The sequence below is a fragment of the Dendrobates tinctorius genome, unplaced genomic scaffold (assembly GCF_039654945.1).
Source record: "Dendrobates tinctorius isolate UK_male_01 unplaced genomic scaffold, ASM3965494v1 ptg000107l, whole genome shotgun sequence".
Taxonomy (NCBI): Eukaryota; Metazoa; Chordata; class Amphibia; order Anura; family Dendrobatidae; genus Dendrobates; species Dendrobates tinctorius.
In genome coordinates, this window is record NW_027361775.1 from 15,899,055 (window position 1) to 15,917,969 (window position 18,915).

The 18,915-nt window shown below is 43.4% G+C and overlaps 1 protein-coding gene across 4 annotated transcripts in view; it reads right to left on the bottom strand.

Annotated features, from left to right (window-relative positions):
- Nucleotides 1-18,915, bottom strand: part of ARHGEF10 (Rho guanine nucleotide exchange factor 10) — a 291,292-nt gene that overhangs the window by 156,335 nt on the left and 116,042 nt on the right. For all 4 annotated transcript variants that reach the window (XM_073589190.1, XM_073589191.1, XM_073589188.1 and 1 more), the window contains exons 9-13: nucleotides 18,315-18,431; nucleotides 18,093-18,207; nucleotides 16,206-16,318; nucleotides 11,149-11,226; nucleotides 5,589-5,768 (exon numbers count right to left, since the gene is read on the bottom strand). In XM_073589190.1, the coding sequence (XP_073445291.1) occupies nucleotides 5,589-5,768; nucleotides 11,149-11,226; nucleotides 16,206-16,318; nucleotides 18,093-18,207; nucleotides 18,315-18,431 (603 nt within the window). The remainder of the gene's footprint in view (nucleotides 1-5,588; nucleotides 5,769-11,148; nucleotides 11,227-16,205; nucleotides 16,319-18,092; nucleotides 18,208-18,314; nucleotides 18,432-18,915) is intronic.

The window sequence follows — 18,915 nt, forward strand, 5'->3', positions numbered from 1 at the left end:
TACTGGTGTATGAATTTATAATGTAGTGTTATGTGTAAGATGTGCGGGGTACATCAAATTATAAAAGTGTGTTTTGTCAACAGGGTATAAACTAATTTTAAAATTAACTTGTAGACATGTGGTATGCTTTGAAGCAATCCTTAATGCAAAGGCCAGGTTTCTCAGAGCAGGTTTCACAATGGTAAGTTTTGTCCTTTCGGATTCCCCTCTTGGAGCATATTCTGCACCATTTTTGTGATCGACCGTTCCTTGCTGTTTGGTGACAATATGGGCACTATCAGTTTCAGAAGTAGTGCGACTCTCGCCTTCCTGAGTGCCAAACATTAGGGCCTTGATGACTACCTCCTGAAACTGAATGAAGGTCTCTGTATTGCCTGTAGATCGGAACAGCATAAAAGCATTGCATAGTGCCATCTGTACAATGTGCACTGCAAATTTTTTGTACTAAACTTAAACTTTTTGCTTGGCACTGTATGGTTTGAAGACCTGATCTGAGAGAGCTACACCCCCCATGAACCAACTGTAATACAAGATACAATCTGGCTTTGGAACTTGTGTTGTGGTACCACGAACAGTGACAAGGGAGCTGTCGTCACGGTGTATCATGGTCAACATAATGGCATCCCTATTGTTCTTATACTTGACCACCAGGATGTTGTAGTTGCATTGGGCTCTGCTTTTTCCTTTTCTCAGCATTTGCCCAATTAGTGGCTTAGTGAAGCCTCGCTGATCTTTTTTTGCACGGTGCCACATGCAACTGTACCCCTAACAGATAGGGTCTTGAAGAGTGGGAAGCTGGCATAAAAAATGTCAATGTAGAGGTGGGTGCAGCAATTCCCCCACAAATTTCCCACTCACCCCCAGGATGGTGGGTGGCACATTCGGGGGGGGGGGGGGGTATGGGGGTTGATCAGGGTGTCCTTACCCTCGTCGACCCTAGATCTGTGGGTGTACCCTGAGGTACTCTCACACAGTTTATACAGTTTTGATCCGTACCTGGCCCTCTTACTGGGCGTGTATATTCATCTATAGCGATATCCCTCTGGGGTGTGTACACGCCTCAGCAAATTTTCTGCTGAAGTGGTTAACTACTGGCCAGATTTTATTTAGACTATCAAAGTTTGGATCTATAAAAAGACAGCCAACAGAACAGCAGGGATATTACAGATGCATGTTTGGATCGTCTTGGGAAGGACACTTCACATTATCACTATAATGCAAAAAACTTTTGGAACGCTTCAAATCATGTTCTTGTCATGGCCTTGTGGAATACTAGTGTACTGTAGAGAATATCAATACTCCAGTATTGCTGAAGCTATGTCTTTTCATTATGCCCATATGCAGCACAATTCCCCAAAATGTCATCATCTCTGCTGCAATTACAGGGGTCCATTTGGCATATGACGATGTGGGATTTTGGGTGAAAAATTGATGGACATACAGGTTTGTCTGGGCCACTATGATATTTATTATTTCATCACTGAAAAAGAATTGAAGAAGTCAATTTCAGTGAGGCCAGTGGTGTCCAACTGGATTCTTAAGCTGCCGATGAAATCCGGAATGACGGGCTGATAATTTTCATGGGTGCAATCCATGTGGAATCAATTGCTGCAGCAGTTGCCTGGTTCAGATTTGGAGTCGGAGGAGTAGACGAATGTGGGATCATCCTCACTGGATGAATCCGTGTCAGAGGCAAGGAAGGCGTATGGCTCCTCTGGTGAATAGCGTCTTGACGAATGGGCCCTTTTTTTTTCCCCCAAAACAGACGTTCACTGCACTAATGCTATCCCTATAAAGTTACCCGACGCAAATAATTATTTTTTAAAAAAGAAAAACGGACGTCACCCACACTGTAACTTACGCTCCCTTAATGCACTTGCTAAAGATTTACTGGACGCAAATAATTCTTTTACAAAAGAAAAACGAACGTCACCAACGATATGACACACTAGCACGCTACCTATAAAACTACTCTGTACGATTTTTTTTTCCCTTTAAAACAAAGTCATTCGTCGGCTATGCTACCTCTAAAACTACGCTGTACTAACTACTACTATCATTTTTATCTAGAAAAAAAAAAAAATTGGACGTCGTTTACACTGCGACGTTCGCCACATTAAGTAACTAAATAAGAAAGTTCTGTGGCGCAGTCTCTGATCAGCAACGATACTGATCAGAGCGCTGCGGACACAGGCAGACCATGAATGCTCTGAGCAGAACGCCGCGCATACGAAAAAAAGTGCGGTAAAAATTCAATTAAGGGGAGGGGGAGTTGTTGCTACTGCTGTGATCATTGATGAGTCACACAACAGCCAGCACACAGCACAGAAGACAGATAGCAGCACACAGCACAGCTGGACGCTGGAGCAGGAGGCAGAAGATTGCAGGGAAAAAAGAAAATCCACCGGCCACCAATGAATCTTTTACTCAGGTAGCAGAGGGGCTATACAATCTCTCTGCATGCCAAATCTGAGATAAAGATGACCTTGCAGAGCGGTGATCGCTAATTTGGGTTAACCCCTGTGGCGCTGATTGGCTGAATAGTTTCTGGCCAATCAGCTGTAGGGGTTAATCAGGTGAGGTGACTTGGCGATCACTCCACCCATTGCGATGGCTGTGATTGGTACGGTGTCACACAGCACCGATCATAGCATGTCGCTTTTTTTTTTTTTTTTTTACTTTATTGACATATTGCTGTGATTGGCTGGTCAGAATTGACCAGCCAATCAAAGCGATCGACGTTGTGGGGGGAGGTACAGACCCCCAGGACGACAAGCAGAGACAGTCTGCTGTCAGGGACAGCAGCGATCTTAACCCGGTCACCGTGCAATGCCGCAAGGTGACCAGAAATGGGGGCACCGTACATAAACTGCTCTTTGTGGGAACGCACCTCCCGGAGAGCAGTATACTGTATGTACAGCGCATGTTGGGAAGGGGTTAAAAGGAATCTATTGCCAGGTTTTTGCTGCTACCTCATCTGAGAGCAGAATAATGTAACGAAAGATGCCTCCATTCCAGCGATGTATCACTTACTTTATTTGGTGCAGCAGTCGTGATAGAATAGGGAGTTTTCTCTGCTGTAGGTTTAGCAAAGCTCAGAAAGCTGACCACGGTCACGGCACTGATTGGCAGCTTTCTATGTACATTGTAAATGTAAGTAAGCTGCTAATCAGTGCTGGGGGTGTGGTTGGATCAGGAGGCACATGGGCAGCTAGTCCGGCAGTGAATCTTCTTGCTGATAAAATACTTATTGTATTGAAAGTACAGCACACAGCGTAATGACACATCGATGAAATCAGGGTCTCAGCCCCTACTTCATGTTGTTCTCACATTAGCAAAACCCTGCTGACATATTCCCTTTAATTCATGTATGACAGTACTAGCAAATCACTGAATAAAGTAGTTATTAAATCACTTCATGAAGTCACTATTCAGTCACAATATGGAAAACTGTTTGGACTCATAAGTGAAAAGGTGAGCGGGGCCTATGATTTTGGGTCAGGCAGAAAAATGAAAAAGATAACATAAAAGCACTAAAGTCCCTCATTCATAAGACTGTGATTTTCTTGCTGGTCTTGATAAGGAGGCGTGGTGGAGTCAGATTCTCTGGATTTATGAAGGGGTACACGCCTTTTCATGAATCGGGAGTGTCTGACGAGTGGTGTGCACCTCGCCACAAATCTTATTCCAGTCACCGACTGAAGAAAGATTTTTGGGGTAAGGGTTGGAGCTTCACCTTATAATAATAATCTTTATTTTTTTTTTATATAGCACTAACATATTCCGCAGCGCTTTACAGTTTGCACACATTATCATCACTGTCCCCGATGGGGTTCACCATCTAAATTCCCTATCAGTATGTTTTTGGAATGGGGGAGGAAACCGGAGTACCAGGAGGAAACCCACGCAAACACGGGGAGAACATACAACAAGAGCAGAGCTGTGGCATCACGGCCCCTACTGTGCCGCTGTTCCACCTTAGCTATGCCCATTTGGTTGAGCTGGGATAATCTGGCGCGATAACACTTTCAAAAATTTTTGCGCAACTCTAAGTTGCACAAAAATTTAGCAACTTTTCAAAGCAAGGTACTCCAGAATTCTGGTGAAATTTTTTTCATGAATCGGGGCCTAAACATGCAACTGGATAACACCATTCACTTCTTCACCACTGTCCATAATACATTTATAAAATACTAGCTGAAGAGCCCGGCGCTGCCCGGGCATAGTAACTAACTGTGGTTAGTTATAACAAATTATAATTATCCTCCATCCCATAGTCCCGTTCCCATATACCCATCATACATATCCACGATCCCATAGTCCCGTGCCTATTTACCCATCATACATATCCTCCATCCCATAGTCCCGTGCCCATATACCCATCATACATATCCCTCCATGCTATAGGCCCGTGCCCATATACCCATCACACATCCTCCATCTCATAGTCCCGTGCCCATATACCCGTCATGCATATCCTCCATCCCACAGTAGAGTGTCCATATACCCATCACACATCCTCCATCCCATAGTCCCATGCCCATATACCCATCATACATATCCTCCATCCCATAGTCCCATGCCCATATACCCATCATACATATCCGCCATCCCATAGTCCCGTGCCCATAAACCCATCACACATCCTCCATCCCATAGTCCCGTGCCCATATACCCATCACACATCCACCATCCCATCGTCAACCATTATGACATCACAATGAGCGGCGGGGCTTGCAACCTAAGGCCTGTTTCACACTTCAGTTTTTGTCCATCAGTCAAGATCCGCGGTTTTGCAAAAAAAACGGATCCGCCATTTTGCTTGGCGGATATGTTTTTTTTTTCCCATTGAGTTGCATTACCGGCGGATCTTGACGGATGGCCATCCGTTGGATCCGTTTTTTTGCGGATCCGCCAAAATGTTGTCGTCCGCCGACATGCCCGAACGGAGCTTGTAACGTTTTTTCGGGCGGCAGGATCCGCACTTCACACTGCGCATGCCCGAAAGACTTCACTCAGCCTGAAATTTAACCCTAAAGTCTGTTCTGGCGGCTGGAAAAAAATTCTCTCTCCCTCTCTCTCCTCCCCGGGCTACGGTTCCTTTAAAATTCTTCATTCATCGGATCCGTCAAAAAAACGGTCCGGTGGCATCCGTTCACATCAGTTTAGCAATGGATCCGCTTTCCGCCATTTTGGCGGATTTTAACTGGCACAAAAAACTGAAGTGTGAAACAGGCCTTAGATGACATCAGCGTCGCCATGGCAACCATTATGGCATCATAATGAGGGGGCGGGGCTTGATACGCACACACTGTTTCCCCAGTATGCAAATAGGGGCATTATGACATCATAATGATGGGGGCAAATTTGTTTGGTGAATTGGAACGCGCAGGGTTAAAATTTCGCCTCACAACATGGCTTAGGACGCTCTCGGGGTACAGACGTGCGACTGTGCCAAATTTTGTGGCTGTAGTTGCGACGGTGCGGATGCCTATCCCGGACATACATACATACACACACACACATATTCACACACATATTCACACACACTTTGAGCTTTATATATTAGATTTTGTTATTGCACTTACTGATGCTACAAAGACGTCTCCTATCATTTCTGCCGTGTCCCACTCCGATACCCGGCTGGCAAGAGCAATCTGGAACAGCGAGTGGCATTGGAGAATTTCTTTTATCCGATGGAAAACTATTTTCAGCTTCCTGTCACTTATTAGCTTTGGCTCCATGTCGCACAGCGGCTTTTCGTAATTCTGAAAAAAGTGGCAAGTCAGTGTCAATATGAGATAGACAACAAGAGCAAAGGAACAAAATTTCCTCTGTGTATTTCTAATTAGTACAGTATAAGCGCCTGACGGTTTCCTGATAATAAAAATTCTGCAAGCATTAGCAGCTTCACCAAATGGTATTCTATATGGATACACGAAATAAATGTGACATCTGTACAGAAATGGCCTAGGCAAAGAATACCATTACAGAACATCTGTTAGCAAAACGCAAATCTCCTGCATAGCATACGAGACTCCCAGCATTCCAGGAAAAGGAAACACATGTTCTCGCACCTGTTTCCAGCTCCTCATTCCAGCACATCGAACTTATAATGTTTGTATGAGCCATTATACATGTCCCGGAGATTTCAGTATTGGTGGTTACAGTCGCCTTCAGTGAGAGGCCATTGATTATACATCACTTTGAAGTAATTATGTGAGTAATTATAAAGTGAGTGATTGTGAAGGGAGTGTCAGGAAGTTTAGTGAGGATACATGACCATATAAGCCATAGAAACAGGAGTTCGTAGATATCTTTAGGGTTCCAAGGTGATGTTCCAGTGCAGAGAAAACCTGGCTTCAATTTTTTTGGAGAACGACCCTAAAAGTGCATTTAATGGGTTGTCTGGTCTTAAACTACAAGTCTGCAGTCACCGAGACTGCAGACTTGCGAATCCTCACATTGCACGCACTCCACGCTGCGAGTATACTCAGATGATTGGAGCAGAGGTCATGTGACCACAAGTATAATTCATGCATACTCCAGGCCACAATCTGACTAGATGGGCACGGCCTCGCTCAATGCAAATGTACCAAGAGAGGCTTGAAACAGTCAAGTTGTATTGTGGCCGAGAGTATGTATATTGCATACCGGTGGTCAAAAGACTGCCATTCCTGACGTCAGCACCAGAAAATGTGAGGATTCACAAGTCTGCAATCACAAACTACAAGTTTGCAGTCATTCTAAGACTGGACAACTCGTTTACGTGGCAGGCTGACATATGGCTTTTGAATTTACCCACCTCAGTATTCCTCAACTTGCCCAGTGCACTTCTAGGCTCATTTGCATAAACCTAACTGGATTTTCCCCAAACTTGCACATCTGTTTGGGGTCAAACAGGTATGCATTACACTGTATTTCTATGCATTCTTGTTTAGTTACACTAAACATCCTCAAAAGTTTCCTTTAATTATTGCTTTTTTATAAATAAAAATAATTCACTATTAAATTGGTCACATTGTAATCTATATATTTTAGCATCTCGGAGTATACTTTTGAGTCACAATAATTAAAAGTATTTTTTTTTTTTTTAAATTGCTTTATCCAATGGTATATTGTATGTACAGTACATGTAAATGTACAGCTTTACTCCTCCGGTCCACTGGCCATACAGCACATTACTTTGTAATGTTGTCCCTTGGTGTAAGCAAGCTGAATGGAGAATGCAGATGGTGAGCAGTGTACAAGCCTGTGACATTTCTCTGTCAAGGACTCATTCAGCAGACTGCTACAGTTAAAATCCAAATTAATCACTCCCATTGCAAATTAGGTTTTTTGGCAGAATGTACTAGCTTTCAGTTGTTTGCAATAAAGCAATCAAACACGAACAATGTAAGTTGCTCAAAACAAGTAAAATAACCACGGCTGTGGAGTCTGTAAGCCCAACCTCCAACTCCTCAATTTCTCTGACTTCGACTCAGTCATACATGGATCGAGCTTAAGTGATAAATTTACTGCAGTAAAATGGTAACATCAGGCTTTTCATCACCGTTAGAATACAATAATCAAGCAATTTCCTGTTCACTGTAGCAGTTCTGAGATGAGTGCAGGCATTCCTTCCCAGTGCCTTTTCCCTCTGATCTGTAGAGAAGGTTTGACTACTGAGCTTGTCCATAAAGTGCAACACAGATTCATATCACCTACAACACCACAGCACTGCCTCACTACTGGGCATGTCCTTAAAGTGCAGCACAGATTCATCTCAACTACAACTCCACAGCACTGCCTCACTACTGAGCTTGTCCATAAAGTGCAGCACAAATTCATCTCACCAAAAAGACGAGATCCTTAGATTAGGAACAGGACACTTCATAACTTTCCAAATTATTATGAAAATATTTAGAGCACATTCTGCACTGAACTACTGTACCCAATTTATTATATATTTTAGAAGGCTGTCCATTTTATTCTGACTCAGACTGATTAATTTTGACTAAGTGTATGTATTGTGACACTTAAAAATGTGTGTGTGTGTATATATATATATATATATATATATATATATATATACACACATATATACACACACATATACATACAGCTCAAAGTGTGTATGTATGTTTGTATGTCCGGGATAGGCTTCCGCACCGTCACAGCTACAGCCACAAAATTTGGCACAGTCACACGTCTGGACCCCGAGAGCGTCCTAAGTTATGTTGTGAGGCGAAATTTTAACCCCACGCGTTCCAATTCACCAAACAATTTTGCCCCTATCTACATACTGGGGGAAAAAGTGTGTGTGTGCGTCAAGCCCCTCCCCTCATTGTGATGTCACAATGCCCCTATTTGCATACTGAGGAAGCAGTGTGTGCGTATCAAGCCCCGCCCCTCATTATGATGTCATAATGGTTGCCATGGCGACGCTAATTTCATCATAGGTTGCGAGCCCTGCCGCCGCTCATCACAATGGTTGACTATGGGATGGAGGATGTGTGATGGGTACATGGGCACCGGACTATGGGATGGAGGATATGTATGACGGGTATATGGGCACGGGACCATGGCATGGCGGATTATTTGGGCACGGGACTATGGGATGGAGGATGTGTTATGGGTATATGGACACTGGACTATGGGATGGAGGATATGTATGACGGGTATATGGGCACGGGACTATGAGATGGTGGATATGTATGATGGGTATATGGGCACGGGACTATGGGATGGAAGATATGTATGATGGGTATGGGACTATGAGATGAAGGATGTGTGATGGGTATATGGGCATGGGACTATGGGATGGAGAATATGTATGATGGGTATATGGGCATGGGACTATGGGATGGAGAGTATGTATGATGGGTATATGGGCATGGGACTATGGGATGGAGGATGTGTGATGGGTATATGAGCACTCGACTATGGGATGGAGGATGTGTGATGGGTACATGGGCACCGGACTATGGGATGGAGGATATGTATGACGGGTATATGGGCACGGGACCATGGCATGACGGATTATTTGGGCACGGGACTATGGGATGGAGGATGTGCTATGGGTATATGGACACTGGACTATGGGATGGAGGATATGTATGACGGGTATATGGGCACGGGACTATGAGATGGTGGATATGTATGATGGGTATATGGGCACGGGACTATGGGATGGAAGATATGTATGATGGGTATGGGACTATGAGATGAAGGATGTGTGATGGGTATATGGGCATGGGACTATGGGATGGAGAATATGTATGATGGGTATATGGGCATGGGACTATGGGATGGAGAGTATGTATGATGGGTATATGGGCATGGGACTATGGGATGGAGGATGTGTGATGGGTATATGAGCACTCGACTATGGGATGGAGGATATGTATGATGGGTATGTGGGCACGGGCCTATGGGATCGTGGATATGTATGATGGGTATATGGGCACGGGACTATGGGATGGAGGATAATTATAATTTGCTATAACTAACCACAGTTAGTTACTATGCACGGGCAGCGCCGGGCTCTTCAGCTAATTATATATATATATCTATCTATCTATCTATCTATCTCCAAAAGGTGTGCATTATTGGCCATATACCTAAACTATTTTAATAGGTATTTTGAATGGGCTCAACATGGATTACCGCATATACTCGAATATAAGCCGAGATTTTCAGCCCATTTTTTGTGGGCATATTCATGAGTTTTAATGAGCGGTACCACGTGACCGCTGAAGGCAGGAAGGGAGATCGCGGAGAAGCTGGGGGCTGAAGAGACAGCGCCGCTACGGGTAAGTATAGCGATATTCACCTGTCCCGAGTCCATGGCTGCTTGCAGCTGTCTGTCACGTCATCTGTCAGTGACGTTCAGACAGCAGAGGGTGCGGTGACGTGGTTAGTGCGCCGCACCCCCTGCAGTCTGAACGTCACTGACAGATGATGTGCCAGACAGCAGCAAGCAGCGATGGCCCCCCCGACAGGTGAATATCTCAGGTGCCAGCAGTGACACCGGCACCTGGCCCCAGCGACGGAGATGTGAGTATGTCATTTTTTTTTATTTTTAAATGCAGCAGCGGCAGCACATGGGGCCATAATCTATGGAGCATCTTATGGGGGCAGCATATGGGGGTATGATCTATGGAGCATCTTATGGGGGCAGCATATGGGGCCATAATCTATGGAGCATCTTATGGGGGCAGCATCTATGGAGTATCTTATGGGGGCAGCATATGTGGCCATAATCTATGGAGCTTCTTATGGGGGCAGCATATGGGGGCATAATCTATGGAGCATCTTATGGGGGCAGCATATGGGGCCATAATCTATGGAGCATCTTATGGGGGCAGCATATGGGGGCATGATCTATGGAGTATCTTATGGGGGCAGCATATGTGGCCATAATCTATGGAGCTTCTTATGGGGGCAGCATATGGGGGCTTAATCTATGGAGCATCTTATGGGGGCAGCATATGGGGCCATAATCTATGGAGCATCTTATGGGGGCAGCATATAGGGGCATAATCTATGGAGCATCTTATGGGGGCAGCATATGGGGGAATAATCTATGGAGCATCTTATGGGAGCAGCATATAGGGGCATAATCTATGGAGCATCTTATGGGGGCAGCATATGGGGGAATAATCTATGGAGCATCTTATGGGTGCAGCAAATGAGTGCATAATCTATGGAACATCTTATGGGGCCATAACCTTTATGGAACAGCATGGGGCATATTATTCTATGGATCATCTTATGGGGCCATTAACTGAACTGTATGGAGCATTATATGGGGCTCCAGATTCAATATGGATATTCAAAAAGATTTTACCTACTGATGTCTCAATTAAATTTACTTTTATTGGTATCTATTTTTGTTTTTTAAATTCACCCTAGGCTTATACTCGAGTCAATAAGTTTTCTACTCGAGTATATATGGTAATTAAAAAAAATGCTAAACTGCCGTCCCAGAGCAGCACCACTCCTCTATACTCACTGCTACATTCTTCAATATCTAGAGGGGGTATTATGTGACCATGAGCTCACTCAGAAAGTTAATTTCATATAATTTTACAGCTTAATATTCTCCATTTTTCTGCATGTCTATACCTTGGCAAATTTACAAGGTTTATAAAAACTTTATAGTACCTCAAGAATTCGTTTTAAGGAGTCAACATAGTTTTTCTCACTTTCCACAATTGATCCAAGAATATATCTTCTTACAATCTATAAAACAATGGTAAATGTCATTAATAAATATAAATCCTGTTATTTTAGCTGTCCATCAGGTAGATTAATTAGCAGGTATATTCATAGTATAGATAAAATGCAATCACAATTTCAATACATCTAATATTGCAAGGGGGCACTGCTTTAACATGCAAACAAACATATGGGCATGCAGGTGTTATTATAAAAGGTGTCTATAGATTATGGTACATTTCCATCTTCAATCTGTTGCTGCATTCTCAAAACATTAGATGTTTCATTCATTTGCAAATGAGGTGTTAAGTGATGTATCATGCTCAGAGAACTTAAAGGGAACCTGTCAACTGGATTGTGCATAGTAACCTACAGACAGTGTCAGGTTGGCGCCATTATACTGAATATAATTGATACCTTGGGTGAGGTTTCCCTCTTATGGTTGTTTCTTTAATCTTTGTTTTCAGTTTTGTGCTAATGAAATGGTCATGCCCTAAGGCGGGGCTGGGGTATGTGGTGCACATTGACCTGCCCCCTAGTTTTCATAATGAATACCAGCACATACTGAATAAAAAAAAAAAAAAAAATGCTTCTGCAGACAGGTGCGGGCCGTAGGATCTGTGCTGCTACATAATTGCATGGTTACTGTGCACTTAATCCCTTTTTCTTATTTAACTGAGCGAGAGAAAAAAAAAAGTAAATTTGAAAATGGCGCCTGCACAGTAGCAGCTATCGGTGTAAATAGAGATCCAATAGCTGCTATTGCGCAGGCGACGCCATCTTGCTGGAGGAGAAAAAAAGATTTCCTCCTCCAAGATGGAGCAGCCAGCGCCTGTGCAATAGCAGCTATCGGTGATTTCAGAGAGATGCTAGGTGCTGCTATGTACTCTACAAAATGAGAGAGATAGCGGGCACTACACAGTATATTTAAGTAAATCAGGGTAGGGTGCTACAAAACGCATGGAAAAACTAACAACTGGAAACCATAGAAAAAGACATGCGTATAAACAGTATATGTGCAAACCTATATGCATAGTGTGTAAAAAAGCATCTTTATTGATAACAGGACAACATGATAAAAACAGTTAAAACCAAAAAAATCACAACACCCCCTATTACAATTAGTGTCCATATGGGTATAATATATGATGCAAAATCATGGAATCCAAAAATGATTCTATACAGATACACAGCTATGTGCAAATACAGGCCAGGAATAATCAACCATGAAATGCAAAAATAACATACTCTAAAGGCCATGTGCACACGCTGCGGTTTTGGCCCTGCAGAACTGCAGCAGTTCCGCAGACATGGTACTTTACCATGTTAGCCTATGGGTTTTCAAAACCGCAGTGCTCACGCTGCGGTTTTTTACCTGCGGAAAAGCTGCGTTTTTTTTCCCGCAGCATGTCAATTGTTTCTGCGGATTCTGCTGCGGTTTCACACCTTTAACATAGTAGAGGTGTGAAACCGCAGGCCAAACCGCAGTAAAACCACAGGTCACTTTACCTGCGGTTCAGCGGGAAAAAACCCGCAGGTGAATCTGCAGTGTGTGCACATAGCGTAATGCATTATTATGGTAAAAACACATAATATAGGTAAATTGCATAAGTGAATGCAGAGTGGGAGTCCCCACAAGCCTACAATATCATAGCCATGGATCCAATAGTACCACACAAGGACAATAAACCCACCTCCCATACATGATTATTGCCAGATGTGCCCCGCTCTGAAGACCAGCTGCATTCAGCCTGCGATCTCAGCGGACATTGGGCTGGACCCAAAGGATCATAATGACATCATATTCATATATTTGTCATGATGCGAAAATTAGCACCAAATTATGAACAAGATGTCATTAAGGAGTTATTATATGTCTCAGAAATATCAGTCACGTTAGTGTTGACGATAAATATATGCAGCGTTATGTGCCCCAAGACTTCGGTGGGGTCCTTTTGGCAGACACTTGCTCAGACTAAAAGGATCTTGAGGCCCATGTTGAAACAGTCCTGCTAAACAGAAACACCAGACACTATATGAACTTAACCCCTTCCGGATCTGGGCCATTTTTTTTTCCTCCTTTTCTTCCAAGAGCCATAACTTTTTATTTTTCTGAACACATAGACCAGTGTTTTTCAACTCCAGTCCTCAAGACCCACCAACAGGTCAAGTTTTCAGGATATCCTTAGCATTGCACAGGTGATTTCAACACCTGCTCAAGCATTAATTCCATCACCTGGGCAATACTAAGGAAATCCTGAAAACATGACCTGTTGGTGGGCCTTGAGGACTGGAGTTGAGAAACACTGACAGACATATAAAGGCTTGTTTATTGCAGGACAAGTTGTACTTTTGAACAACACTATTCATTTTACCACATAGTGTATGGGAAAATGGAAAAAAAAAATCCAAGTGTTGTGACATAAGAGTCATACTGAAGCTACAGAGGCAAGGACTGTGGGAAACTATATGCAGATGGGTAAGAAACTGGCTAAATAGCAAGAAACAAAGTGGAGCGGGGTCACAAGGGGCAGGAGCAGAGTCGCCGCTGCAGGAAGCCAACGGCAGTCTCAAGCAAAATGGCACTGCATGTGCAGATCGAGATCTCTGCTAGTCATTGAGAGGAGGTCCTAATCTGCGCATGCGCATCAACCATTTTGCTGAAGAGCACTGGAGGTTAATCTGAGCATGCATCGCCCCGGAGCCATTTTGCTGCAGAACGCCGGGACATGAATATGAGCAAGCACCACCCACAGCAAGAGCAACTAGAGCGAAATTTAAGAAAGGAGGCTAAAACAAATCGTGATGACAGGTTTTGTCATTGCAATTTTTACAAGTCTCCGTTTTTAAATTCCACCTGCCAATGTGGCCTGCAGCTATTGCAAAACTTCATCTCCAGTCATGCTTGGACAGGTTGGGATGATGGGAGCTGTAGTCTGGCAACAGGTGCAGAGCCACACAGGTTGCGCAATACTGCTTTCCCCATACAAGAGTGCTGTACAACCTGAGGCACTCCTGCAACAGATCTCCCCTATAATAGTGTCAGCACACATGTTATTAAATGTTTTACAACATTTTTTGCTTCAAAATTGTTTATTTCCTTCTCTCAAACTTAGGTGTGCATTATGGTCCAGTGCATCTTAAAGATTGAAAAATACGGTATGTCACCATTTTTCGAGACCTGTAACGGTTTCTTTTGTTAGTCAATGGAGCTGCATAAGGCTAGTATCACACTAGCGTTACCGGGCGCAGCTCACGGCCGCCGCTAAGCTCCGCCCCCCCTCCGGTCAGCTCCTCCTCCACTGTGTTTTTGTGCACTCGGTGCAGCGCCGGCAAAAGTGTACAAGCGCACACTACTAGCGTACCCAACGCTAAATATAGGGTACGCTGATCGCATGAAGCGTCATGCGATCAGAGAAGGAGCTGACCGGAGGGAGCTCGGCCGGGGGCGGACCTTAGCGGTGGCCGTGCGCTGCGCCCGGTAACGTTAGTGTGAAACTAGCCTAAGAGCTAGTTTTCTAAGGGCCAGATGAGTTTTTTTTTTCTGGCTGCCATTTTGGAATAGATATGAAGATTGATTGCTCCTTACAGTGGTGCTGTGGTGACCAAAAAAATGCAATATTGACATTTTGTTTTCCTTGTGTATGGTGTTTATTGATCGGATTTTATATTGTGATAGATTGTATGTTTATGGAAGGGGTAATACCACGTGTTTTATTTTATATCTTTTTTTTTTAATGGTACGGAAAAAAGGTGGTGATTACAACTTGTGGGGTTTTTTTTCAAACTTTATTATTTTTTTTACCGTATTTGTTAGTCCCTTCAGGGGAATTGAACCTGCAATCGTTTGATTGCTTGTGCTATATCCGACAATACCACGGTATTGCTGCATACTGCTCCTTTGAACTCCGGCCACAAGCAGAGTTTCAACAGAGCTCTGCGGTAACAGGCATTGATGTCTTCAATAGACCCCTTGCTGTCACAGCAATCCATTAGCACCCCAAGATCACATCATGGGGCAACTGATGGGCGCATAGAATGACACGACCCCATGGCGGTGTACTGTTAAATATGCTGTCGGAGACTAACAGCAACATATAACAGGTTAACATTCTGGCTATTCGAGGCAGGTCTTGCTCTTGACTTGAGTCGCACATGTATGGCAGATTTTGGAAAGGGTTATAGGGAACCTACAATCGCTGAAATGCACTACTGATTGACAGTTTCCTTTGTACAAGTGTCCATGGATAGATAGCAGTCAATGATAGTATCACCCACTAGACCAAAAGTTAGGGTTCGTGCAGATGACTATTTTTGGTCTAAGCGCGGTCCGTCAAAACGTCTGAGTGCATTTGGACTAATATTATTCTAGTCTAATGTTTTCGTCAAATAGTCTGTCCGAGGGGAAAAAAAATTTTAGCGTTCACGATTTGCAACCGATATCCACATCGCGCTCGGACATGCAAGTGAATATGTCTGTGGAAAACATCGGACAGCACTCAGATGACTTTGGAGTGTGGTCCGATTTGCACGGACTGACAGAATGGAGAAGATGGAGAACATTTTTTTTCCATATTCTCCTCATTCAAGAAAATTGGACTACAGCTTGATCATAATCTGCTCAGAGTGTGATTAGCATAATCGCCCAATGCTCCCGGATAATAGAATACATTGTTGTCTGCACGAGCCCTTATAATGAATTTTTTCTCACAAAACTACAGCATACATGAACAAGGTGCCTGCACATGGGACTGCAGTTTCATGGTAAGGTTTAACCAACTTTAATACTGTTTAGCTACAGTGTTAATTAGATTGTCCACTAGATGGCAGCCTCAACAAAATTTTGTAGAGTACACAGTATATGGTACAATTAGAATTCTAGTCTCACACAGTAATACGCAAAGATTCCGTGTGCAATAGTGAACGACATGGGATATGGTATAAAGGATTACATCAACCACATTCCTAACAGTAAATGCAAAAAAAAAAGGGAAAATATTTACCTGTTGCTGGGTTAACCCTTCTGGCATAGGGGACATGATCGCCTCTGTATGTACACAGTCTACATCTATAAATAATTTCAACTCTTCATCTTCAACACAGGCGGATTTACGATCTGAAATCCAAAGATAAAAGAAAAACCGGCTTTATTAAGCAGAACTTTGCAAATGTAGGCATTTGTATCAAAAGAAGCAGGAGTTTCTAAAGGGTCATAAATGTGAATGGCAACTGATAGCGGGTTCTGTATGAGGGAACTATTCGCTTCATTAAATATTTTACAACATACAGAAAGGACAATAAAAACAAAGAAGTTTAATGGATACACTGCGGCTGCCTTGTTATGCCTGAGGTCTAGTTTAGCCACTTTGCCTTTTAAGAATACCTGCACGACAGACCAAAAAGTCCAAACAGAGACTCCTGGGGTATTGTCCCAAGAGAGCAAAAGGGTGTACTCACTTCTACAAAACAATGGGAACAGTTTAGGGAAAAGAAACCGCTGCTGAATCTCACGTGTCTCCTCGGTATTCAGATGAACTCAGAAGCACGATTTTCTACTACAGTGTAAGAAACCCTATACTTCAGAAGCAACGGTTTCAAATGAAAGGAGATTTCACAAGTAATAGAGACTAAAACTGAAATGTAATGGATATCATGAAGCAACTAAAAGGGACGAAATAGAAGAATGCATTGGACGGCAGTAATACGGCTTCCTATGAAATACATATAGTTCACCTTTTAAAAGAAGGCTAAGAAGATCTACACAGGATGATGTCTTGTATTGGTAAAGGTCAGCGAGATGGGAGTTATTCAATGACAATCATTCAGACATTGCTTGTCTCTTATACAGTGAGTGGGATAATATACCACTGGTTGATTGATATTACTGAGCTGCAAACAAGGGACGGGCAAACTTAAGCATTTAGGAGTGGTCACAGTATAACTAAACATGAAGCAGATAAACCATGCCATTGTAGGGGCTCGCCAGCTTGTGCTGCCTACATTGGCAGTGCCTGGAAGCTCAGTGATTGGCTGCAGCAGTGATGTGAGCCCTCGACGTAATGTCACCAGAGCTGCAGCGGAGCGTCAGGGAGCAGGATTACTTGCTCTGATTGCTATGTATGTGAAAGCATTTCTTTATAGTGGAAAACCTCTTTGAAGCCACGTGGCCTCTACTGCTTTCTTCTTATAATGCACCCTGGAGTTACCTCTTGCCCAGGTAAGCAAGGAGTAGACACCCAGCTGTCCACATGATGCCAAAGTGTTCTCCCAGAAGCGCTTTCGGCAGTGAATTGGAGTCAGCCTGAACACGCTGACCAGTCTTAATGCCAAAGTCTCATGTGCAGCAAGTTGTGAAGCGAGGTATGTTCTGACACCTAGGTTTCATATAGCAATACCTTTATTAGGGATTTATGTTATAATCGCTCTTTTGTGGGATTGGATCAGACAGAATAGCCTTCGCTTCTCATGTGCATCTAAGAGCCTGTGTCGTCCATGGCCGTGTGCTGGTTTACCAGGAACACTCCAAAAAGTCGGCCGTATTGGATATGCTCTGACCCAGTCATCTCACCATCACAATACTCGCTATATTAAAGTGGTTCAGAAACTTATGCTTCTCCATTTTTCCTGCTTCCAATACACTGAGATAATTGTGTATTTGGCTCCTAATGATACATTGCATTAAGAACATAACCCAGGTTATTCAATCATCTGTCAGTGGTTTTTATGTTATGGCTAATTGATGTATACCATTCAGGAGTCCAAAATACAATTGTTAATGACCACCTTGGCACAGCTGTCCGGTCAGCAGTAAGTAGCCAAGCAGTGCATCTCTGAGTGGTGTCTTTGATACTGAATCCTAGCATAGAGTTTGGGGAGCTATGTGACTGTACCATGCAAAACAAAGGATTTGGTCCTGATGTAGGATCGACCCTTCTTCACCGCAGCCTTGGTTTTCTCCAGCCCGTCTTTTGTGCCTTCCTTTGCAGCCTTCATCAGCCTCTGCACCTAAATCACAAGGCACAGTACAGTTAGGTAATGGAGGGTGTCGCAGAGGATCTGTAAGGACGTACTGGCCATGCACTAATGAGGAGCTAGAAACTCGGCTACATCACCTTGAGTTCATGTTTTTGTTTTAACTGTTGGATCTCTACGCCTCCCACTTTGTTTGCCACCAAATCTTTCATCTTTCTCTCGTAGTGCTGTTTTATACGTGTTAGGTCCTGAGAAAGCTATATGGAAAAATATTAGTATAATCTTTGTGAATAAGCAGGTAACAAACAGTAGCTGCTATGACAGGCTTTATTCTTCATTCTCGTCATACAGAACGGAGGGGAAACACGTAAAGTGTGTGACTTTATCCTTGGCCACCGGAAACTGACAGCAATTTGTGCCAGACGATAGTGGCCACTAGTGTTGAGCGAGCGTGCTAGGATAAAGGGTTATCTGAGCATGCTTCAGTGTTAATAAAGTATCGTGGGCGTGCTCTAATACTATGTTCATGTCACCGTGGTAGCAATTCTCAAAGCTGTTCGACAGCTGCAACTCATACAGGGATTGCCTAACAAGATGACAACCTCTGCATGTGTTGTGGTTGTTGATCAGCCGCAAGATATGCAGCTGTGGGGACTCGAACATAATATTCGAGCACGGCCAAGATACTCTGTTAGCACCCGAGCATGCTCAGATAACACCTTATCCCAGCACGTTCATCAT